The sequence below is a fragment of the Paramormyrops kingsleyae genome, chromosome 9 (assembly GCF_048594095.1).
Source record: "Paramormyrops kingsleyae isolate MSU_618 chromosome 9, PKINGS_0.4, whole genome shotgun sequence".
NCBI classification, from domain to species: Eukaryota; Metazoa; Chordata; class Actinopteri; order Osteoglossiformes; family Mormyridae; genus Paramormyrops; species Paramormyrops kingsleyae.
The window spans coordinates 37,253,802-37,278,401 of NC_132805.1; the positions used below are offsets into that span (position 1 = coordinate 37,253,802).

Below are 24,600 nucleotides of genomic sequence, written 5' to 3' on the forward strand. Positions count from 1 at the left end.
GGGGAACTAGAGACTCCTAGTGGAAATAGGTGGAATTTCACCTTTTCCACTAAAATGTAGATCGTCTCAAAGATGAGTGACCCAGTGTTACTGAGAAGGTCGACATGCTTCCCCAGGTGCACAGTGACCCCCTGTCATTTATCCAGTGACTGCAGTGCTGGTAAACCCACCTTCTGCTAGGATGCCAGCTTACACTGTCGGCACCCAAGCCCCCCCCCCCCATGTACATCACATAATCACAGACAATGTGAAATTGGGCAGCACAGCTCGCCTAGGATGCCGCTTGGGCTTCGAGCGGCACTGAGTGACTGGATGGAATTTATAGATCCTTCCCAATCTCAGATTTATAACTATTCTCATATTACTACTAATGGATGCCAGGGAGCTACAAATTCCACCCTATATGTTAAATATACCCCTTAAATTCTTTAATCCAGGTTCTCTCCATCACTTTGGTTGCTTATTAACATCAGTCTCGGCCTCTCACACACCACAGTCAAGATGGCATATAGTGGGCATTTAGTGCATGACTGTGTACCCTTTAATGGACTGGCATCCCATCCAGAGCAGACCCAACCCCCTGCGCCCTGTGATGGACTGGCATCCCATCCAGAGCAGACCCAACCCCCTGTGCCCTGTGATGGACTGGCATCCCATCCAGAGCAGACCCAACCCCCTGCGCCCTGTGATGGACTGGCATCCCATCCAGAGCAGACCCAACCCCCTGCGCCCTGTGATGGATTGGCATCCCATCCAGAGCAGACCCAGCCCCCTGCGCCCTGCGCCCTGTGATGGACTGGCATCCCATCCAGAGCAGACCCAACCCCCTGTGCCCTGTGATGGACTGGCATCCTATCCAGAGCAGACCCAGCCCCCTGCGCCCTGCACCCTGTGATGGACTGGCATCCCATCCAGAGCAGACCCAACCCCCTGCGCCCTGTGATGGACTGGCATCCCATCCAGAGCAGACCCAACCCCCTGCGCCCTGTGATGGACTGGCATCCCATCCAGAGCAGACCCAACCCCCTGCGCCCTGTGACGGACTGGCATCCCATCCAAAGGAATTTCTGTAGTACATTTCCTGGAGATTCTCATAATGCATTTTCTTTTGAGCATTCTAGCTAACCAGCTAAGCCGGGGGGGGGGGGGTGCTGCAAATTACTGTCATGGCAGTCATAATGAGCCTTTATTAAAAGCTCAAGCTGAATTGCTAAAATACAAGCCAGACTTCAGGCATTCAGCAAATCTGCTTGCTGTGGTATTTACCTTAACTGTAGCATAAAACTGAAAGCAATAACAAACAGACTGGAAGAGGCAGAAAGTGGGGCATATTTACATGTTTTTGGGAGTAATGCAGACATGGGACAGACGTTGTGAAACTGCAACTAGTCTGGGTAAACTGGGACGACTGGTCTCCGTGTTCAGCTTACAACACCAAAACATAGAAACAAAAGGGAATTTTCTCTTAAGCGCGTCAGTGTCGCCCTGGATCTCAGGTCTCGCACGCTCCCCGCTGCTTGCTGTAAGATCATTAGCGCCCCTTTGCCCTGTCTGGCATCAGACTAGGGAAGGCTGGACAGACACCGGGCCAGTGTTTATGGAGCATGATCACAGAACTGAAGCAGCACCCTCACAGCTGATAGTATCATGTATTGCTGGAGTTAATGAAGAGCCAGTTGTGGGATCAAGTCGGAACAAACACACATACATACACAAACACATTCATTCATTTACTGAATGCCTCCCTAAAACTGGAATGAAAGGATCCTGGTCACCCAAAAGCACACACACACTCCTTATATGGCCAACAGAGATGTGGACTCACAGACCATAAAACAAAGAAAAAAGCAGCTCTCTTGAGAAGGGGCAGCAGCTCTACACCTATTGAGCTAGAGTATGCAACATTCCTGTCAGGCCACAGGGAATCTAGTTAATTTGACTGAAAGGACCACACCAAATCTCAAATTTCTTAGCTGAGGACCATATTTTTGTTTTAATCACTCAGACAATCTCTACAGTGTGTGCATATGCTATTATGTGCTACTTGAAAATGGCTGAGACTGGAGATATCAAATCACCAGGGGCTTCTGGGAATAGCTCTGCGTGTGGAACACTGACCTTGGCATTCAATCATGCAGCCTTTGCTAATTGGCAGGCTTAGCCAAAAGCAGCAAAATAGCAGAGCATGTGACCTGCCTGAGGGAATTGTGGGTAGGCTGACCTTACCTTCTAGTGTCTGGCCTGATATGGGTGTGAGGGGGTTTGGGGCTTAATTGGAAACTGGCATCACAGTTCTACCCCAGTTTGCTGGACCAGCCACTGGGCTTCTGAGATGAACACAACAACCAACCATGAATAAACCTCACTTCTTTCCACCCCCACCCTTCAGGCACCAGAACAAGACACCATTGATGCATGGCCTGCCCCCATGACCTTCTGTCTGCCGCTTGGATGCTCCTGTTCAGAACCTCACTGTCATGGCCTAGCTGAGAAGATACAATCATTGGAATAGGATCTTCAGAACACAGTGTATGGGAACGTTCTGCTAACTGGCGGCAAATTCCCAGTAAAGACAGGGAAAGCCAAGTATGTTCACTTAGGGGAAAAAAAACCTTTATTCCAGCACGCAAAGTCCAATGAAATCAGCTCATTCTTGGATCAGGCCATGTTTACAGAGTAGCACAAGGTGGAATACATGGGCCAGACAAAATTCAGCACTCTGAATTATCAAAAGGAACAAACTAAGCCTCAAAATTGGCTGGCTGGTTGATCTGGGGTTGATGCACACCCAGTACCAGATCAAGACTGGAGATGACATCTGAGAGCAGGGAATTCGGCCACATGTAAACTACGCTTCCGAGTACCTGGACACAGTTAATGCTGCAGATTCTTTCTCCAAGCCAAGAAACCTTGTAACGGATATTCCTTACACTCAAAGTATCTATTTATCACTCAAGAACAAACCAGCCGGCATCAAACAAACCTTTTAGAATCAGACATGCCCTGACAACACCAACTGCAGTAAAGTACAAGGAATCACAAGGAAGTATCTTTAATACAAAATCATTTATTTGACACTGTTTAGGTCTCAGTACCAAGTTACCAAAAAAAACTACAAACTCCAAGAGAAAAGAGCCTTTGCAACGTTTATTTAAAAAACACAATACCATCAAATTAAAGGGTAGAAGATTTACAGGGCAGATCAGTGGTTCCCACCCATGATAAAACGTCGGAAACGTTCTAGATAAGGGAGGGTAGGTATATGTGGGACGGGGGGGGGGGTGCTACAGGTTCTGATTGTTGCCCTTAACCACACCAGTATAAAGCAGGAAGACTACAGATGTGGGGGGAGCATTTGAGGTACAGTATCAACACTACAAAATGGGGGGGGGGAGGGGCAAGAGAGGCTGACATGAATCCTCCTACACTCCATGGGGGGGGGGGAAGTCAAACCTTAAACCCAGGCAGACCATATCAGTAAAGGTCAAAGGTCCACCATGGTCCTCACAGTGACACAGTGATGGGGCGCGAAAGCAGAAAACTAATCACCCGCCCCTGAAGGCAGATGACACGTTTACGTTGTTCCCCTCCCCCACCACACACACACACACGCGCGCACAGACACACACACACACACACACAGCATGGAGGACACACACAGAAAACTGGCATTCCCAGCACCTCTACAGTATGACTGAAGGAAAGAAATAGGAAGAGGCACCGAGCGGGCAGGGGGGGGCAATCAGCGCTTCCTAGTGCTCTCCCAAGCTAGCTTATGTGACCGAGAGGGTCTGCACCAAGCAGGAAATGACACTCACAAACTCACATTTCAGGGAAGAACAGGACCAACACAACTCTGACTGCCCAACTGCCAGAGCCGTGCTCTCTGCTGCCCCCTGTATCCCTTCACTGGGACAACAGGAGAACAGCCAGTGTCAGTACTAAATGGGATGGGGACCCAGTTTCCTGCATGACCTCCATGCTTATCCGAATGCCATGGGGGGGGGGGTGTTAAGTGTGGAGGATCAGCGGACAGCACAAGTCCACACACAGGGCACTAGATGTCAGGCACTGGAGGGGGGGGGTGTATGGCAGGGCCATTTTAAGAAGGTCCTTGGGGTTTAGAACAGGTGCAAGGGTTCTTGCATGAGGAAGCGTGAGGTTTAGTTCTCAACTGGGCGGGAAGCAGAACCCACTGGTGGTCCCACGGGGCCTGGGGGCATCCCATCGGGCTGGGAGGGGGGCGGGGCTGGATCTGGAATAAAAAGAAAAAATAAGTCAACTGAATCTTAACCCCCAAGCAGGGAACCAAGGTGTAGACCACGCAAGACAGGAGGGGGCGCAAAAGAACGGTCAAGGGGGGGGGGGGGTGTGTGACTATTCAGGATGCTGACTGTCATCTTCTTATGGCGGCTGCATACTTCAGACAATGTCCTGACATAACAAAACTGAACACATCAGTGCAAGCGATCAGCTGCACACTTAAAACGACACAGATTCATATGCAGACCACAAATAAACGTAGAGTGGTGGGTGTACGAGTCATTTTAATAAAGCAGCTGAGAGCTCTTTTAAAATGGAGGTTGCTCTCTTTATTAACGACCACTAGTGGTTTAATACTTGCAGCGGCGCAGACTGAGAAGCCAGCAAATTAAACGACATGGTCACACGCCAGCGAAACACACACATTTAGTATTTACAACATAAATACGCACATTAATTTACACTATTTACAGATAAACATGGTGAAATGCAAAGCATGCTGGTAACTGCATATTTAGTCCTGCTGACTATCCCTGTGACGTCACATTATGTCAGCCAATCATGGACAGAATAAATAAAAGGTTTGCCTTGAGGACCCTGCACAGGCAGAGCACCGAAACAGCAATCACCATGGTGATCAGCGCATACTGATACTGCATTGTATCGCTATAGCAACACTGATTCTGTCAATTTAGTTTGAAGTATACAGCCACCTTAAGGGCGATGCACCTTGTTCTTAAACTCCCCCAGTCAAGCTGGAAAGCTCACCTCACTCAGCTACACGCAAGCATCTTACCAGCACAATGAATCAGTACCGCGGTGCATGCTGGGAAGCGTAAAATGGTTTAACTGTGACAGAGAGAGAGACTCACACATGCCATTGGGGGCTGCAGGGTGCCTTGGCACCATCATAGGGGGCATGCCGGGCTGGGGAGGGGCACTGGGGGGAGGCCCGGGCATCATGCGGCCTGGCATGCCTTGACCTGGCACCCCCATAGGACCTGCTGGTGACAGAAAAAGAGGAGAGATGCAGCTGTAAATGGGAGCAGGCAAGCAGGCGATAATAATGAGTTTAACTGCTCTGACAATTACGGCCTGCTGGGATGTGAAAGGACAAGGCCCAAAGGTCACTTATCGTTAGCATATTACTGATCAGTAGGCTTGGGTGGTGTTACAGTATTACAATATACCGCAGTATTTAGAATACAACAGTGGTATTTTGAAGCTTGGTGAATTTTATAACTAGGACACCAGAATAGTGTCGCTTGGGCCAGGCGTTTTCCCATCGCACCAGGTTCCATATTTTTTGCACTTCAAGAAAGTACCCAAAGTACGATACTTCAAGGTGTTGGCTTTCCATTGACGGAAAACTGGTACCGGCGCTGAATGACATAATGCGAGCCAGGGTATTTTGTACTGAAGTCAAAAAAGGGCTGTAGTATATCACATGCCTTGGCGATGTGCAATTTTAATACCAACATCTTTAACCTCCATACTATAATGTCCATAAAGTAAGAAAAAGTCTTATTTTAATATAGCTATCTGACTAGCGATGTAAGAACAATATGTGGATAACATGCAATGTTGGTAACAGTCAACCAAGCCCAGTGACCCCAGGCTTACGAGGCTGGGGGGGCATATGGGTAGAAGGGGCTTACCTGTCTGCATGGGGTGGTGGGGGCCCATGGGATGATGCATGGAGTGGTATCCTGGGGCCGGATGCCCATGCATGCCAGGTGGGGGCCCGGGGGGCATGGCAGGGCCAGGGGGGCCGCCATGGTTGTGGGCAATGCCCTGCTGCTCGTGCTGCTGGCGCGCCTTCATCTCCGCGTACCGGAGCTGCTCCATGTGGAAGGCCTGGCGCTCAGTCAGGAGCTGCTGTCTCTGCAGCTCCAGCTGTCGGGTGAGGAGGGTTAGGCTGGGCGGAACTGGATGACTGACAGCTATAGGGTCAAATCCCAGCAGACCGAGCATCTCGCTTGAATGGACCGGCTCAGTAAACTGGCAGGTATTACAATGGTGACAAGGGAAGCAGGAGGATTATCAGGACAGGACACCAAAGAACCGAGCTGAGCGTTGGGTCCCCATCCAGGGGACAGAGAGGACGTGCAGCCACTCCTGCGGTGAGTGCCCAGTGCCACTCATTATTACAAAGCACCGAGGTCACTGCTGAACTGTGTCACACCCCAGAGGAACCCCAGCAGTGACATGGCTCATTCACGTCATGCAAGCGGCCTGGTCTCACATCCCCTGGAAGACCAGGACACAGGGCCCAGTTCGGCCACATGCTGGACACAACCGTACCCATGGCGCTGATGGGGGAACGGGGCTGCTGAAGCTGCCCGGCTGGCCTGACAGGTACCACAGGCCTGCTGCTGAAGCTGCCCGGCTGGCCTGACAGGTACCACAGGCCTGCTGCTGAAGCTGCCCGGCTGGCCTGACAGGTACCACAGGCCTGCTGCTGAAGCTGCCCGGCTGGCCTGACAGGTACCACAGGCCTGCTGCTGAAGCTGCCCGGCTGGCCTTACAGGTACCACAGGCCTGCTGCTGAAGCTGCCCGGCTGGCCTGACAGGTACCACAGGCCTGCTGCTGAAGCTGCCCGGCTGGCCTGACAGGTACCACAGGCCTGATGCTGAAGCTGCCCGGCTGGCCTGACAGGTACCACAGGCCTGCTGCTATTTGCATACGCACCGCTTCCTTTTCTCTGTCCATGATGGTCTCCAGCTCTTCAAAGTGCCTCAGCTTGATCTCCAGTTTCTTCATTTGTGTCTCCACCAGCAGGGCGACCAGAGACTTGATCTTTCTCTCCTCCACCGCAGCCAAATGCTTCAGTTTAGAGGGGCGGGGGGGGGGGGGGGAGAGCAGGAGAATCCCCGTGAGGCTCATTACACCCTCTTTTATAGGTAATAATGACACTCACTAACGATCGAAGGTGAGGCTAGCAGTGCATCCCCTTCAAACACAGGTTGCATCCTCCACAACATGACAGGCCTGGGTCAGCATATGCTGAGCAGCAGGACGAGTGTGGTTTGAAGATGACAGCTAAGCTAACATGCTAACGTAAGACCCTGAGGCTGCTGTACCTACCTTGGCCTTGGTGGCCGCGGAGGCCAGAGCTGCAGCTGCTGCAGTGGCGATGTTCCCCTCTCCGACATCATGCACCAACTTCTTCTGGTTTTCCTCTTCTTCCGCCTCCTTGGGGTCTTCTGACGTGTCCATGGTCTCTTCCTTATCTTTATCTAAAGTGCCAACTATCACAGCGAATGTCCACATTATTCTCAGCAGCACAACAGCCCACAACAGTAAAGTTAATCAGAAGGTTATCAGTTCAAGGCCCTTCTAGGGGGTCTCACCCGAAGCCTTGCCTTCCTCTGTTCTCTCACTCTCTCCCTCCTCTCCTCCTTCATTTTCTTCCTCCGGGTCAGCTGGTGGCTCCGGTGCCTCATTCTTCGTCCTTTCTCCCTCTGCAGATTCCGCCGGTTTCTCTGCCTCGGCCTGGTGCAAAGCAGATGTCAGCTAAGGTGGACTGGGATGTGGGGGTGGGGTTTGGGCAAACTGAGGCTGCACTCGCACCTTGTCAGCTGGCTGAGATTCAGAGTCTGTTTCCATCTTCTCAGGGTCAGAAGACTCTTAATAAAGGTGAGAGATGGTAGAATTAATATCTTTCATAGAGCATTTCCAAGGATCGGCATCAGGGACTGCAGATCATCTACAAGACCTTGAATCCTTACAAGACTGCAGCACCAGATGAAGAATTTTACCATAATCCTAGGGGTCCTGTGGCCTGGATTTGGCACAGCTCTTAGGGAGAACCCTGTGGCCTGGATTTGGCACAGCTTTTAGGGAGAACCCCAACAGCTGTGTTTTAATGAAACGCCAGAAGACACGTTTTATGACAACTTAAAGCCAACAGCCGCTTCAGCTGAGAGCACACAAACAGAGATCCCAAAACCGCTATCAGAACCAGTTCCAAGGTCCATCTATAAAAGCAGCAGCCACACACCCGGCTGACAGGTACCCAAACACATCAACATCACAGTTCGTTCCACATGGTTCTCCAGCAAGCAGAAAGTGAACGACCTAGGAGGACATTCCTTTCTGGCGGCAAACTACCAACAGTGCAGCAGAGGCCGTCTAACCAACACAAAGCCTTCTACCAGCATACAGCACGCGGATGAGCTTTCAGATCTACATGTGCTGAACGGCTGGGTGACAGTCAGACAGCAGCCAGGTTACCGGTCTTCTCCGGCTCGTCCGGCGCCGTGCCAGCGATGCCGCTGCTCTCCAGGCCGAAGGCGGGGTCCAGCTTCCCCGTGCTGCGGGCGGCATCTCGCACCTTCTTCACGTGAGCTTCCACCAGCTCAGTCGGCACTTCTTCCCGCACACGGGAGAACTCCTCTGGGGGGGGGTCACACGGCACAGGGGTGAGAACACAAACAGAAATAGAGGGAGCCCAGACAGATGAGAGGAGTAGAGCTCAGACGTCTGACACGTCACCCCTCACCTAAGGCGGCCCTGGCTGCAGCGGCCGCCACGCGGGGATCCACCACGGACGCCAAGAAGGCCACCGTGCTCATGACGGGGTTCCCCGACTGGCTGAAGGGCACGGGCTGGTAGGCCAGCGGCCCGAGAGAGGCGTCCGAGTTCTCCAGGTACGGGTCCTCGATGGGCAGCCGCAGGAAGTGCAGGATGCACTCGTCCTGCGTGCGGCTGCCCACGTGCTCCGACACCTTGTTCCAGTCGTCCTTGTACATCTCCAGGCCCTGTCGGACAGGGAGTTTCACACCAGTAGAGGGCATCTCTAACGTGATATTTCTTGACATTTATCTATAACGTTTATAATAATAAAAATAAACAAGGAAAACAATTTTCTACAGAATTACACCTGAGGACCAATGGCACCCAGTGGAAGCTGACTAGTAAAAGCAATTATAGGATGAACCAGCCCACAGCTAAGAAAACACAAGTGACATCAGACCGGGGGGCGGGGGGGACTCTAATGAATGCAGCCCAATGATTGGTCTCACCTCCAGCAGCAAGAGGGTTTCCTGTTCAGTCCACTCCCTGCCCGCACTGGCTCCTTTACTCTGAGGAGCAGACAGAAGATGTCGGAGTTGGGGGAGAATGAAAAAAGTTTAAGATTTGCCAGTAACCACAGGAACTCACACAAAGGAAAATCCTAATTCCAAATAAATCTGTAACTATACTAGAACACTAACTGCACTCTTTGCCTAGTATAACAGGCAGACCTAGAGCAGCCTAATATAGGCGTGAGAGACAGATCACAGGCAGACCTAGAGCAGCCTAATATAGGCGTGACAGACAGACCACAGGCAGACCTAGAGCAGCCTAATATAGGCGTGACAGACAGAACACAGGCAGACCTAGAGCAGCCTAATATAGGCGTGACAGACAGAACACAGGCAGACCTAGAGCAGCCTAATATAGGCGTGACAGACAGACCATGGGCAGACCTACCTTGGGGTTCTTCTTTGCATAGACATCTGTACGAAGGCCAAAGTTTTGCAGGTCAATGGGCTTGTCCTTGAACTTCTCAGGAAAGCTGAGCATCTGCTGAGCAGCTGGCAACTGGAAGGAGGGGGCAGGGCAGCGTCACACACTGGCAGCAGTGAAGCATCAAACAGGGCCAGTGGGCTGCTAGGATGAGGGCTGAGCTGCACCTGAGGGGGGCGGTGATGCAATGGCATCAGGCCTGAAGGAGTATCTGCCAGTACGTTGAAGTGGGGGGTGGGCGGGGGCCCCATTGGCAGAGGCCGGCTGTCTGCATCCACCTGGTAGTTAATCAGCCCCCACTGCTCCAGAAAGGCGTGCACCCTGCAGGGGGGCACAGGGTAACCATCAGGAGGAGCATACTGGGGTGAGAATGTTAGCAGGCTTAGTCGAACCAAACTCACACCGGCACCGTACTACCCCTAAACGCAGGGCAGAGCACCCGGAACACGGGGGGATCGATGCGCACCCCCCACTGACCTCATGATGGCACAGACGTCCCCCGTGAGGTTCCGGCGGCAGGAGGTAGAGGTGAGGTACTCCTGAGGGTTGAGGCGGTATGTGTCTATCATGAAGTTCCTATAGGCCAGGTATCTGAGGGGGTCAAACAAACGGGGCGCTTACTTCAATACCAACGTCTAAATGTCACCACGCATCTAACCAACCATGAACATATGCGCCGCCCCCCCCCACCCCGCCCCGCCCTCGAGAACAAGCGTGCAGAGACAGCATGCATGAGAGTGGCAGCTGGGACCCAGGCACTCACATCTCTGGAGATTTGGATTTGTTCTTGCCGTTGAAGAACTCTGGGAGGGCCCTCCTCTCAATTTCATGGATACTACAGGGAAGACAAGAGGTGGTGTAAACAATTAACGCTGTTCGTCGATAAGGAGATACCCTCATGAACGTGGCTTTGAGGCTCCAGTCTTAAAAAAGGGAATAACACGTAAACACAAAGCTTACCAGTTGTAGTCGAACCAGGCAGCGTAGCTGGGGATGATAATATGGTGAGTTTGCTCTGTCACGTTGTCTTCCCCATGGTCCAGCAAGCGATTCACCTCCGTCTTGCCCTCATCCTCATCCTGCAGGGGGCAGCAAAGAGACAACGCGCTGAAGTCAGACTACACGCATGGACTACAGTTTGTGGGATGACACTCAATCTTTGTAGCGATTCCTTTGGAAATAAAGAACCCTGCTGTAACACACTGAAAGACAGCGACACTGAACCAAGCAGAACAGCACTATGGCCACGGTGATCCCACCTTGCCCCCGGAAACCATAGAATCATCTTCCTGGTCGTCTGCAAACGAGAGGGAAAGTGGAGCTGAGTCACCGAGGCCCAGATTGAGAGCTGGTCATGTAAGTGTGTCAGAATAATACTCACCCAGGTCTGCCACTGTGCCGCCCTTCACTGGAGTGTTCTCACTGTCCCTCTTGGGGTTCACTGCAGGCATCCAGCCACAGGGATTGAGGAAATCAAAACAAAAATGTCGGGATAAAAACAAAATACATAAATGATCAAAATATAAAAAAGCTTTACAAAATGCAGACAAGCTTGTACAAATAGCCCTTGTATTTTTCATTCTAGGAAACAAAAACTGTTATCCACCAATAAATATGGAGACGTGCCCTCGGGCTGGCAGTAGGGTGTCGTGTCCATTTTAAAGGCGACAAACACCGAACTGCTCAGCTGAGTACAGGAGCCCCAGGGGGACAAGGCTCACCGTTTTTGGGGAGGGTGACCTCCTCCATGTTGGGGACTGGAGTAGGCTCCTCCAGGTCCTTTGTGAGGTCTTCCTCTGGCTCTTCCTCTTCGCGATGGCCACGCCTCTTCCAGTACGGCCCCGAGTTTCTGTGAGTGCACAGTGACGACCCACAGGGAAACCAAGTCACCAAGGACAGCACAAGCCAGATGTTACTCACCAAGAAGAGCTTCACTAAAACACAGCCAGGAACAGCATGGAAACCAGCTGTCAGGCAGTAAAGGTTTGCGACTGCAGGTTTGTAAATGCAGGCGTGTTTTCCAGCATCACCCATAATGCAAAGGAAAAACTCGAGTGGGAAGTGGGTTAATTCTGCACTTACACACCTAGGGGGTGACGGATTTCGTCGTTTAATGCTTTTTTCAGTGTATTGAATGGCACTATGCCAATAAAAAGCGACAATGCTGTGACGGACTGCGGGGGGCAGACACGGCTCTTACCCCTTCTTGCCCCCCTTCTTGCGGGACTCGGCGGGGGGGGACGGGGAACGCCTCCTCTTCTTAGCTACGGCGGCTTTGCGCTCCTTGCGATCAGGTGTACGGGAAGACTGATCAGACATGGGCATGGAGGATGGGAGACAGAGCCGGAGAATGAGAGATGGCCGGTGTCACACGGGGCAGGGGCAGAGGACACAGGGGACGGGGTGAAGGTGAGGAAGAGCACGAGGAAGAAGAGTGTGGCGGGATGGGTGACAGACTGAGGACAGAAATCACACCACAGTGAAGCGTGAAGCCCACGGTTATAAGCAACTGCACTTTACACACAAACCACAGGGGCATTAACAAAAGCACGCTACTGCCCCCCCCCCCCAAAAACACACACTCCGAGAGCACTGGGCAGCACGAAAACAGTCGCGACAGCCCCAGTATTCCATTGGCACACCCCCAGGGGGAGCCCTACCTCTTCCTCCCGTGGAAAGATGCGCTGACGGTAACTCACAGGCTTCCGGTTCTCATCCACCTCGTAGTCCTCTTCATTCATCCACTCATTAAAAGCGTCCATGTCCAGAATCCACTTGGCATGGATCTGGGTAACGGTAGGGTAGAGTGGGACGGAGATGAGAATTAAAGACACAATACTCCCCCTCAAAGGGAAGAACTGTTGAGTGAGTCAGCAGCTGAAATGGCACCGAGCACCGAACAGTCACAAGTTCCGATCCCACAGAGAACAAACATTCTAGTTACAGAAGCCTTTGGAGCAGAGGGACCGCACAAGATTATGTGGAAGGTCTCAGTTTCTCTTTTACAATTTTTATATTACACACAAACACCCTTTTCCCTCCCATCACTAAAATCTGATTATAAAAGAACATCAGGCTGTTAAGAGGAAGGACAAGAGATAAAACGCCAACCTAAATACCTTTGGCCCATTAATCGTATGAGACAGTAAGCTAAGGTCCTGTTTACACTTGGTTTTAAAATGCATCTTGGGCGTGTGGATCACGAGTAGACAGCGCTAAATACAGGTGCAAACGACAACCAAGACACACTAGGGTCCAATCACTCTAACCACTTGCCGAGGTGGTCTGGGACACATTTGACCACATATCGTTTGTAGTGCAAATGCAAAAGCATCCTGGGTGCCAAGAGTAACCCAACCAAGTGTAAACAGGGCTGTCGAGTCTGATTCTGCCATTCTTCTGATCTGAGGCTGACCACTCACCTTCCAGGGCTTGTCTGGGCTGGGTGGATCTTCTACATCACCCTCCACATCACTGGCTGACACCCATGTGTCATAGCTGGAGGGCAGAGAGACACAGAGTGTCATGAGAGCAACTAGGACACGGCCAGGTTCAGGAGGCCAGAGACAGGACAGCAATGCCAGGAAGAAAACCCCACAAGCAAAGAGAGAGATTCTGTAGCAGGAGTGCGGCCGGCTGACCTGTCAGGGTACATGCCCCAGTGCACCAGCACTTGCTTGTCCTTCCTCATAACGGGACGCAGCCACTCCTCTGGGGGGTGGGGGGGCAGATTCCATCATTTATACACAACGCCTGCTTAGTCAGGCACTTTACAGAGCAAATCACTAAACCATCTGCCATGCCGAATATAAAATTAAAGAATAATGCACTAAGCAATGCTGACCAATGCAGGTGTAACCATCAGGCCCCACGGACCTCCACGGCCACGGGGGGGGTCATACTGACCTTCCTCCTGCTGAGGAGGCGATGGGTAGATGTGATGGGTGGCCTTGGACTTATCTTCAGTGATAGAGCCCTGAGAAAAAGACAATGGGTTAGTGTGGCATTTGGCCAACGAGCCCACGTCTCCATAATTAAAATCGGCTGATCCGATCACTTCCTCCCCCCAGCCTTTCTACCCCATATGATGAGGACAGGTATCGCCCACCTGGTGTCTCTTAACAATGTCCTTTAGCTTGGCAGCCAGCTTCTGCTCCATGTCCGGTACCAGGAACACAATGGGCCGTGTCAAGCAGTTATTCTGGAAGAGAACATGGAAGCCTGTTTCTTAGACAAAGGCAATAAACACTGAATGGGAAAAACACAATACAGTGTTTTTCAAATACTGCTGCAATTAATGCCTTAAGAAAAGAGCAGTGATGTAAAAGGTAAGAAAGACGAGGTGACACCTGCACAAGCGTCTTCTCCACGTTCATGAACATCTCTACGTTCCGGTCCATCCTGGACGGGTTCTGCAGGTCGAAGCGTCGCCTGTTTGGGGGAGCAGATGGAAAGAGTGTATTTCTGAAGGGGTGCATTCTTGGATTTTGACTGTCAGGGCACAAGGTGGCACCCACCAGCATTCAAGAAATACCCACCATCCCTGTTCGCTCTTGAATTTGTAAACAGAACCCAGAATGTGGCACAGGGCGCCCCCTGGCTTGAAATCCAGGAAGCTCTTTGCCTGATAATAAGAAAGACATGAGAACTGCATAAGAGGGTGAATGCACAGAGGGCCCTCTGTCTGTGAAAATAGACCACAAGCACTCACAGGCAGCTTGGTGAGGGCGGGATTGTTGACCCTCCGGCCAAAGGCATCTTCTTGGAACTGTAGCAGCTGCACAACCAGGCCAGCCAGGGACTTGCTGGATGGAGAGTCTGTCTGTACGTACTGTAAAGCAGGGAATGGCGGTGAACGCAGGTACATTTCACTTAAAAGAACTTCAACACAAATGAGTGAACATGTGAAAGGTGAAGACAACGAACATGTCAGGATTAAGGTCAACAAAAACGTGACTAAATTCACATAAACATAGAGGCCAAGTGGGAAAGTCTCCTGCAGCTCTACTTTTAAGTACAACGCACAGTAAGCCTCACCAGTGGACACATGTAGTAAAACGATCATCAGACCTAACCAGTTAACCCAGTAAATAAACACAGTCTTAAACTGATTACCAGTTAACAATCCCCCTGGTAGACAGAGCTGCAATGATCCGCTAAGGAACGGCCGAACTCGACCGACACCTACTTAAAGGCGGCGTGTTTTCCAGAGCACTTTTGATTATGCAAACATACTGGACGACCCGCCATCCAACCGTCCATCCATCCATTCATTCCTGTATCTCTCCTGGCTGATAAGCTAGATGGCTGATTCCCTCCTCACAAGCGCCTCTCGGCGTAAAGCTAAATGCTAACAGCTCAAATGCTAATTAGCGCTTCTGGACTACAGAGTGAAATTTCACGGAACATCACCTCCAAATTTCACCATGAATAACTACACTGATTTGGCAGAAGGGCCAGAGCGGTACCGGAAAGCCGCCCTAGCCGGACCGAGGTCGCTAACCTTCTTATAGTGTTTCCCTATCCACAGGCGAACCGACTCCAGCTGAGAGACCGTCTCTCCGCTTTCCCAGAACTTCGCGGAGGGGCCGCCATCTTTCTTTCTGCCGACCGAGAGACTGCTACTACTGCCGCCACCCCCCTGGCCGACTGCTGGTCCTCCCGAACCCGCTGTTCCCGCTGCAGTCGCCGCCGTCGCCATTGTTAGCTCGTTGTCCGTTATTATTCTTCCCCCAAGCACAGCGATCACCCCGAGGCCAAGTGCGGCACTGCGCAGGCGCGGCTTCCAAAATAACGCAAGGCGAGTTCTCGCGATGATACGCGGCGACCATGCGAGGTCTGAAATTCTGAATGAACTATTTTGTAAATATTACTCCAAGACGGCGTTGATTACTCTTCGGAATCTGTAACACTGAAATAACTACCTGTTTTCAGAACACATCATATAACTATTTTTTTACTAACACATACTAACCTAACAGATTAATTATAGTGTATAACAGTGTATTATTGTATAAAATAATTCCATATAAAGAAAACTGAAAATGGAAAAGTAATTTTCCATGAAAAATCTACAGCTTCAAACGTGTTGTTATGCAAGTTCCTCATAAACTATGGGATTCCATTTGTGCAAAAAATATGTCGATATGCATATGAGGTTTTCATTTGTGCAAAATATATGTCAGTAGCACACTATCCATGTCGACTGAACAGGTAACAAAACATTCAACAAAACTATTTTGACAATGAAATTGTCTATGCCGATCGCTCACCTGAGACACCATTTGCCTGTCATTTCAACTTTAAACTGTACTTCTGTCTTCTTATCGCTCCCTGTCGTTTGACTGTTGTATTGCATGTCGACCAAATATGTCAAGACTATGGGGTTCCCATAGAGAACGGCATATCATAACGACGTGTCGACATGTTTGGTCGACATGCAATACAACATGTAAAACGGCAGGGGTGCTAAGACCACATAAGTACAATGTAAAGTTGAATTGTTGCATACAAACGTTTTGTTGGGTGAGCAATCGACATTGTCAAAATACATTTGTCACAAACGAATGTTTTGTTACGTGCTCAGTCGACGTGGACAGTGTACTAATGACATGTTTTTGGCACAAATGGAACGCACAAATATCTATCGACGCATTTTTGGCACTAATTTTTTTTTGGTACCCCAGTTTCACACATAATGATGTCAGTGGAGATTACTTTTCGTGTGCTGCAGCCTGACGTTCCTTCCAGCTGATGCCATCGAGATGCTCAACAAATCAGAGAGTAATGTCACCCAAAGCCCCGCCCCCACACTCACTTTTATTTTTTTCCGTTTTCATCCTTTCTCTTCAGTGTTCATGCGTGCAGATTAATTTATGATCGCGGCATTATCTAGGTACAGAAAGCGAATGAATATAAAATTAGTTGTTTTTTTTCTGAAGTGGTATGTTAATTCCAAATGCAACGTTTCAACAGAGCTTAACAAATATCAAACACACAAGCAGTTATATGTGCAAAAAGGCACAAATTAGTTTCTGTTTTCACGTTTTGTACTACAAAATGCAAGCAACCATAGAATACTCTTAAACCGAGCGGCATTAATACAGTAAAACGCGAACTGCGATTAGTGCGATATGCTTATTGTAGATTACAAACGCATAAAACAATAACATTTGCTCCGGTTACAAAGTATAGTTGCGGTACGAATGAACTTGCATTTTGTAATACAAATGGTTAATATCATTCAGTATCTATATTTGTTAAATGTTTATAAAACCATGTTACCTGTGAGCGGTAGTTATATATTGATTCCTATGTTTTTATTTCTGTTTCAGTAAACCACAATTACATACTCCCCCAACGAGTATCTGGACTGCTTTATGGGTGGTGTGTTAATTAAAGCGCTACTATCCAGCTATAGAATAACCTGTCAAAGGTAGGCAAATAAACCCAGTGTTCTGATCAGACACCCTGTAAAGGTTACCACCGGGAGAGAATCGACGTCCCTTTTCTAAACCAGCACTCTTTTACAAGTAGGACTGCCAGGTGACCAGAAACACACACATAGTATGGGAGACTAAATAGTTTTGCATCATAAATAATTTTACACTCAGCATTTTTCAACCCCCAGTGCCTCAGGGAATTTGCCCCCAACCTTGAGAACTTCACTATACAAGTCAAGTCAAGTCAAGTGGCTTTTATTGTCATTTCAACCATGTGCATTGATATAGTACATAGTGAAACGAGACAGCGTTCCTCTAGGACCATGGTGCTACGTATAACACAGGACTACATGAAGTGCAAGTGTGCCGAAAGTGCAAACACGGCAAAAACAGTGCGACACGCAATAGAGGAAATAGAAGAGATGATAATGGTTAAGACAAGTGTAAAATCTAAAGTTCAACAGTGCGATGGGTTGTGCAAAAAGTTGTTAAGGTAGTGGAATGCATAAAGGTGTGTGTGTCTCCAGTCTCTGATTGTGCAGGAGTCTGATGGCTTGGGGGAAGAAGGTGTTACACAGTCTGACAGTGAGGGACCAAATGCTCTGGTACCGCTTCCCAGAAGGCAGGAGGGTGAAAAGTGTGTGTGAGGAGTGTGTGGGGTCTTTCACAATGCTGGAGAGTGTGTGTGAGGAGTGTGTGGGGTCTTTCACAATGCTGGAGAGTGTGTGTGAGGAGTGTGTGGGGTCCTCCACAATGCTGGAGAGTGTGTGTGAGGAGTGTGTGGGGTCTTTCACAATGCTGGAGAGTGTGTGTGAGGAGTGTGTGGGGTCCTCCACAATGCTGGAGAGTGTGTGTGAGGAGTGTGTGGGGTCTTTCACAATGCTGGAGGGTGTGTGTGAGGAGTGTGTGGGGTCTTTCACAATGCTGGAGAGTGTGTGTGAGGAGTGTGTGGGGTCTTTCACAATGCTGGAGAGTGTGTGTGAGGAGTGTGTGGGGTCCTCCACAATGCTGGAGAGTGTGTGTGAGGAGTGTGTGGGGTCCTCCACAATGCTGGAGAGTGTGTGTGAGGAGTGTGTGGGGTCCTCCACAATGCTGGAGAGTGTATGTGAGGAGTGTGTGGGGTCTTTCACAATGCTGGAGAGTGTGTGCGAGGAGTGTGTGGGGTCTTTCACAATGCTGGAGAGTGTGTGTGAGGAGTGTGTGGGGTCCTCCACAATGCTGGAGAGTGTGTGTGAGGAGTGTGTGGGGTCTTTCACAATGCTGGAGAGTGTGTGTGAGGAGTGTGTGGGGTCCTCCACAATGCTGGAGAGTGTATGTGAGGAGTGTGTGGGGTCTTTCACAATGCTGGAGAGTGTGTGCGAGGAGTGTGTGGGGTCTTTCACAATGCTGGAGAGTGTGTGTGAGGAGTGTGTGGGGTCCTCCACAATGCTGGAGAGTGTGTGTGAGGAGTGTGTGGGGTCCTCCACAATGCTGGAGAGTGTGTGTGAGGAGTGTGTGGGGTCCTCCACAATGCTGGAGAGTGTGTGTGAGGAGTGTGTGGGGTCCTCCACAATGCTGGAGAGTGTATGTGAGGAGTGTGTGGGGTCTTTCACAATGCTGGAGAGTGTGTGTGAGGAGTGTGTGGGGTCTTTCACAATGCTGGAGAGTGTGTGTGAGGAGTGTGTGGGGTCCTCCACAATGCTGGAGAGTGTGTGTGAGGAGTGTATGGGGTCCTCCACAATCCTGGAGAGTGTATGTGAGGAGTGTGTGGGGTCTTTCACAATGCTGGAGAGTGTGTGTGAGGAGTGTGTGGGGTCTTTCACAATGCTGGAGAGTGTGTGCGAGGAGTGTGTGGGGTCTTTCACAATGCTGGAGAGTGTGTGTGAGGAGTGTGTGGGGTCTTTCACAATGCTGGAGAGTGTGTGTGAGGAGTGTGTGGGGTCTTTCACAATGCTGGAGAGTGTGTGTGAGGAGTGTGTGGGGTCCTCCACAATGCTGGAGAGTGTGTGTGAGGAGTGTGTGGGGTCCTCCACAATGCTGGAGAGTGTGTGTGAGGAGTGTGTGGGGTCTTTCACAATGCTGGAGAGTGTGTGTGAGGAGTGTGTGGGGTCTTTCACAATGCTGGAGAGTGTGTGTGAGGAGTGTGTGGGGTCCTCCACAATGCTGGAGAGTGTGTGTGAGGAGTGTGTGGGGTCTTTCACAATGCTGGAGAGTGTGTGTGAGGAGTGTGTGGGGTCTTTCACAATGCTGGAGAGTGTGTGTGAGGAGTGTGTGGGGTCCTCCACAATGCTGGAGAGTGTGTGTGAGGAGTGTGTGGGGTCCTCCACAATGCTGGAGAGTGTGTGTGAGGGGTGTGTGGGGTCTTTCACAATGCTGGAGAGTGTGTGTGAGGGGTGTGTGGGGTCTTTCACAATGCTGGTGGCTTTGCGGATGCAGCGGGTGCGATAGGTGTCTGTGATAGAGGGAAGAGAGGCTCCAATGACCTTCTCAGCTGTTCTCAATATCCACTGTAGGGTCCTGTGATCCAATACGGTGCAGTTTCCATACCAGACAGTGATGCAGCTGCTCAGGATGCCCTCGATAGTCCCTAAATAAATTAGGACACCACTGTGGTCACTTGTAATTGAAAGATTGCTGGTTTGAATCCCCCACCAGCAAATCACCACTGAGGTACCCTGAGCAAGGTACCGCCCCCAAGCACTGCTCCCCGGACGCTGAATTAGCTTCCCCCTGCTATGTCACGTTGTCACATATGGATTAAATGCAGAGGACACATTTCGTTGTTGTGCACTGTGGTGTGTCAACAATGACTACTGATCACCTAATTCTAAGTAAATTAAATGATAATCATCTTTCTGGTCTTTTCATATGCAGGAAGGAAGAAGACCCTCACCTCAGCAGACATCCAAGGAGTGAAATCATCAGATGAAGCTGAGCAAAGTCACCTAACAAGCCTCCTCTCTACAGTCACATTGTAGGAATTTGACATTTTTACCCAACAATAGGGTTTTTTTTTTACATATTGGCCTCTTTTGTTCATGGTTCTGGTTGCTACAATGTTGCCAGAATTGAGCCAGAAGCCTGTTTATTGTAAATCCAGTTTTTCAAGAAGCTGCAGATATTGTCCTGTGGGTTGAAAAATAGCAGGAAGGTTTTCCAGCGATGTTGCCGTTCATTTCACAAGAGTGATGAGACAGAAAACAGAGAGGACCGTGAAGAGGAACCTGCTAAGATACTGTTGAGAGTGTCAGATGCTGCTTTCAGGAAGACGACACAAAGATACTTCTTGTGTTTCCCCAGACGTGGCACAAACAAGCCCCCACCCCCACAACCGACTACCAGCCCTCCTTCACATGAGTGTCAGATCAAATTTTGTGTATGGGCATGAAGACATAATTTATCCTTTCTTTGTAAAGGGCATTAAGAGACATAAACACATATTATTATGACTATCTGTATCTTGCAAACAACAGATATATCTATATATTTTGGTCTTTGGTCATATTAGGGTATCATGGGAACTCCTTGCTGACAAGGACGTGTCTGTTCTTGTCTGTTCACAGGTAAATACCAGGAACAGCTCATCAGAAAGCAGGTGGGGTAGAAAACCTACTGGACGGCACCAGAGTTGACCCCTGGCATAAAGGGTGGGGCGATAGTAGCAAAATTAAACTCAGTTTCAGGTGTGTGATAATATTGAGACTCACATGTTCATGGTGGGCTGACATATTTCACAACGTTGTAAAAGAAAAACAGCTAATGAGTATCAAGGAGTGAAATGAAATGGGGCCCCAGTAAAACCAGCACATCTGTGTCACCCTGTTCTGGAACCGGTTTCCCTCCAGCTATCTGATAGAGGTAAGTTCATTAATAAGACTGACAGAGTACTGCCACAAAGGGCTTGATGGTATCAGTTTGCTTTTTAAAGTTTGATTGTCAGATGTGTTCTGAGCAGTACAGTGGAATTCTTATGCTGTAGAGATGCAGGGTAAGGCATTGGAGATAGAGCAAACTGTAGTGCAGAACAAGACAGAACAGCTCAATATAAGCGTGACTAAACAAGTAAGTAACAAATAAGATTCACTGACAGCTTTGCTTCAACAGGTATAAATCAACTAACTATAAAAAAGCACCTTCTGTGTTGACAAGTGCGGATGCTTCACTGGCAGAAGCGCTGAACGTGTTTTATGCTCGATTCGAGGTTGCAGCACAGGGTGCAGCAAGACGCACGTGAAGAACGCCAGTTAGGGGGACGCTTTCATCATCACAGAGCACACCGTGAGAACAGCTTTGAAGAGAGTGAACACCAGGAAGGCAACAGGACCTGATGGAATTTCGGGGAAGGTCCCAAGAACTTGCGCAGATCAGCTAACACTGGTGTTCACAGAGATTTTCAACCTCTCTCTGGTGGAGGCAGTGATCCCCAAATGCTAAACAGTCCATCATCGTTCCTGTCCCTAAAAAACAACAGCCCACTTGTCTCAATGACTGTTGACCAGCAGCACTGACCCTGGTTGTGATGAAGTGCTTTGAGAGACTGGTCAATGACTTCATCACTTCATCACTTCCTGCCACCACAGACCCACTACAGTTCGCTCACTGGCCAAATCTTTATGTTTATGAAAGCACAGAGCCCTCGTGCATGGAATTTACAATGTGCTTTATCATTTCTAGTATATTATGACCAATGTTGGGCAGTAGTTACTCAGTAATATATTACAGTAATATTATTACTTTTCACAGTAATGGCAACTGTAAGCGATTACAATTTCTGAAACACTAATAATATTACAGTTATTAATTCAGTAACGCAGCGTTACCGCGATGGGTGAACGCAATCAGTATTTTGTCCTAAATAGGTGATCTTATGATGAAGTAAACGCACGACATCAGACTAGATTATGCTCACTGCTAACCAAAAAGCTACATAAACCACGGAGGATGATCGAGAGGGCGAGAGGTATACTTTCAGCAGCTGGAAGTATAGTCATTATTTCAACTTTGTGTCAGGTAAAGATGAAAAGAGCATTGTCATTCGTTGTAAACTTTGTGCCAGCAGCAAAATACTTTCAACAGCGAAAAACACAGCATATAATTTACTAAAACATTTGATATGGCAGCACAGCGGCAAAGTGAAGCTTGTCCAAAAATGTGCATACAGTATATATATATGTGTGTGTGTGTGTGTGTGTTTCCCATATGTCTTTGAAAATGATTGTTTACTATTTTTATATGGCACAAAACAGAATATCACCACATTCTGGCTCATATTGTGTCTTCATATGTGTGTGTGTGTGTGTGTGTGTATATATACACAGTTTGTGTATCAAAATGTGTCCCATTACTTTTGAGAGTTGGAGAGTTTGACTGACATTGGTTATTTGTTCCAATGAAGTGGATTCAGTTCTAAATGGAGTTTGCTATCATGTTGTACATTTTTCATTATATATAATATAATATAGTGATGTAATAGGTAACTTCTGATTTCAAGTAATATGTAATCTAGTATTATTACTTTTTAAAGGGCTAATAAGTAAAAAGTAACTTATTACAATTCCTGAGTAACTTGCCCAACACTGGCTATGATTTAGAGTTCTCAGAAATGGGGAAGGTTTCTCACTTTGGGAAAGCAAATTTGAAAAATACTTATTATGCTGCTGTTTTTCAAATAAGGTATGGTTATTTCAAAATTCTGCCTGTAATATTTAGTTATTAATCTAAATTTAAAGAAGGAGGTTTCCTGGGCCATTGCTGAACATTCAGAAATTCTGAAACGTGCATTAAAATGGAGACGGAATAGGGTCTTAATGACCAGATCCATATGTTGTGACCAAATGAATGTTGTGCTGGGGTAAAAGAAACATCTACTGTAAACCAAGAGCACTATAGTGATACTGTATTAAAATGGATGAGAGAGGGATATAGGGCTCTCGAAGGAACAAACAGGCACACTTAGGTTCACTCAAAAACACTTTAATAAGTAATACAAAATGATCTCGCATTAACACCAATACTAAGCTATAATATTGAAGGCAATGCAAAATAACTCGTACTACAACGGGTATCAAATAATATATATCTTATAGCTAATAGTATTAGATGCAAAGGTACGAATATATATAGAAAAGAAGCAATAATACATAAAAGAAGCAAGGAAACATAAAAGAAGTTACGAAATATTATCACAAGCGCCGATAATTTACTCGCAACAATCAATGGAAAGCATAAGAAGTAGCAAAGCTATTTACACTCGGACGTGCTATCATCATCCACCTTCACACACGGACTGGGGAGCCCTTTCAGTCCTGGCAGGAGACCAACACGTGAGTTCCGAGAAAGTGCCGGGCGATGCGCGCTCTATCCCACGGCTGAACTCCGGTCAGTACTGGGATCTCCCCCTTCCTTTATAGTAAATTTAGAGTTGCGTGTGGGCAGGGGGTAAGCTGGCCAGGCTCACCCCTTCCCCCCAGGCAATATATGGTTCTCCAATTGCCCCTTTTGTCCGAGTGATGCTGCTTGCGATAACATACTACAATAGGCGTCCTTGCGCAATGCCTCCCTGTTCCCCCCTAAAGGCAATATAGTGTGCTGTATACCAACCCCCCCCTATCTCCCGAAACCAAGATAAGCATCCTGCATGCCGATCTAATGGCCCAGATGAGCATCCTGGCTTCTCTTTATGAGCCCAAGTTATTTATGGCAAAATTAGGTTTTACAGGGGATCGGTAAATAACTTGTTCGTGCAGTTTAGTAACATTCGGGGTGAATCATGGACGATTGATCTGAATTTCAGGACGATCAGTCCACACGTGATCGGAATTAATCCACAATTACAACTTTCCAGAATATTATAGTAAAGTTAATTCCATGTCACGTGGGTGACGTAATCGTCCGCGAATTCATCCTAATACAGATACTAAGTTACATAAAGAGCTACTCTAACACTATTGTATGAAATCTTGTGTCGTTTTCTGCTCTATGGGGATCAGGTCTGACTGAGAATGTAAATGATCTGTTATCAAGAAGTCCTGGAATGAAGAAGTGGGCTCACATCGAGACAGTCAGACCTCCATCATGTGGGCTATGGCTGTATTTGCATCCCAGAAGCAAAGATCTCTAATTTAACCCTAACCCCTAGCCCCTAAACCAAACCCCTAGCCCCTAAACCTAACCCCTAACCCATAAACCAAACCCCTAACCCCTCCTAATAACCAGAAAAGGCCAAATGTGCCGAGTTGAGGTTTAGTGGTAGATCTACATGGACCATAAGCAGTGGCTGCTCGCAAATTCCGAGAGGGAACCTGGGTTGTCAGTAGGCCAAACCCATGAGGAGTTTCGTCATACCAGATGTAATATAAGTACAGGGGGCAGGAGCCAGAGGGACACATGCTTAACGGCAGT

At 48.6% G+C, this 24,600-nt stretch overlaps 1 protein-coding gene across 3 annotated transcripts; it reads right to left on the reverse strand.

Annotated features, from left to right (window-relative positions):
• Positions 1–3,047: 3,047 nt before the first annotated feature.
• On the reverse strand, positions 3,048–15,563 carry LOC111851148 (SWI/SNF complex subunit SMARCC1). 3 transcript variants are annotated; one of them, XM_023825780.2, is made up of 28 exons: positions 15,282–15,563; positions 14,490–14,609; positions 14,317–14,402; positions 14,128–14,209; positions 13,887–13,979; positions 13,685–13,754; positions 13,420–13,489; positions 13,201–13,276; positions 12,478–12,564; positions 11,979–12,085; positions 11,500–11,627; positions 11,160–11,219; positions 11,038–11,075; positions 10,739–10,857; positions 10,542–10,613; positions 10,256–10,369; positions 9,946–10,099; positions 9,743–9,853; positions 9,292–9,351; positions 8,769–9,027; positions 8,501–8,662; positions 7,838–7,893; positions 7,618–7,759; positions 7,352–7,515; positions 6,956–7,090; positions 5,922–6,159; positions 5,136–5,267; positions 3,048–4,255 (listed from the first exon to the last, which is right to left on the reverse strand). In XM_023825780.2, the coding sequence occupies exons 1-28, from the start codon at positions 15,477–15,479 to the stop codon at positions 4,164–4,166; spliced, it is 3,225 nt and encodes a 1,074-aa protein (XP_023681548.2). In that variant the 5' UTR covers positions 15,480–15,563; the 3' UTR covers positions 3,048–4,163. The 3 variants fall into 3 exon arrangements, with proteins under 3 accessions (XP_023681548.2, XP_023681549.2, XP_023681547.2); XM_023825781.2 differs by having other exon boundaries at positions 5,136–5,264; positions 12,439–12,564; XM_023825779.2 differs by having other exon boundaries at positions 12,439–12,564; positions 15,282–15,562.
• Positions 15,564–24,600: the final 9,037 nt, after the last annotated feature.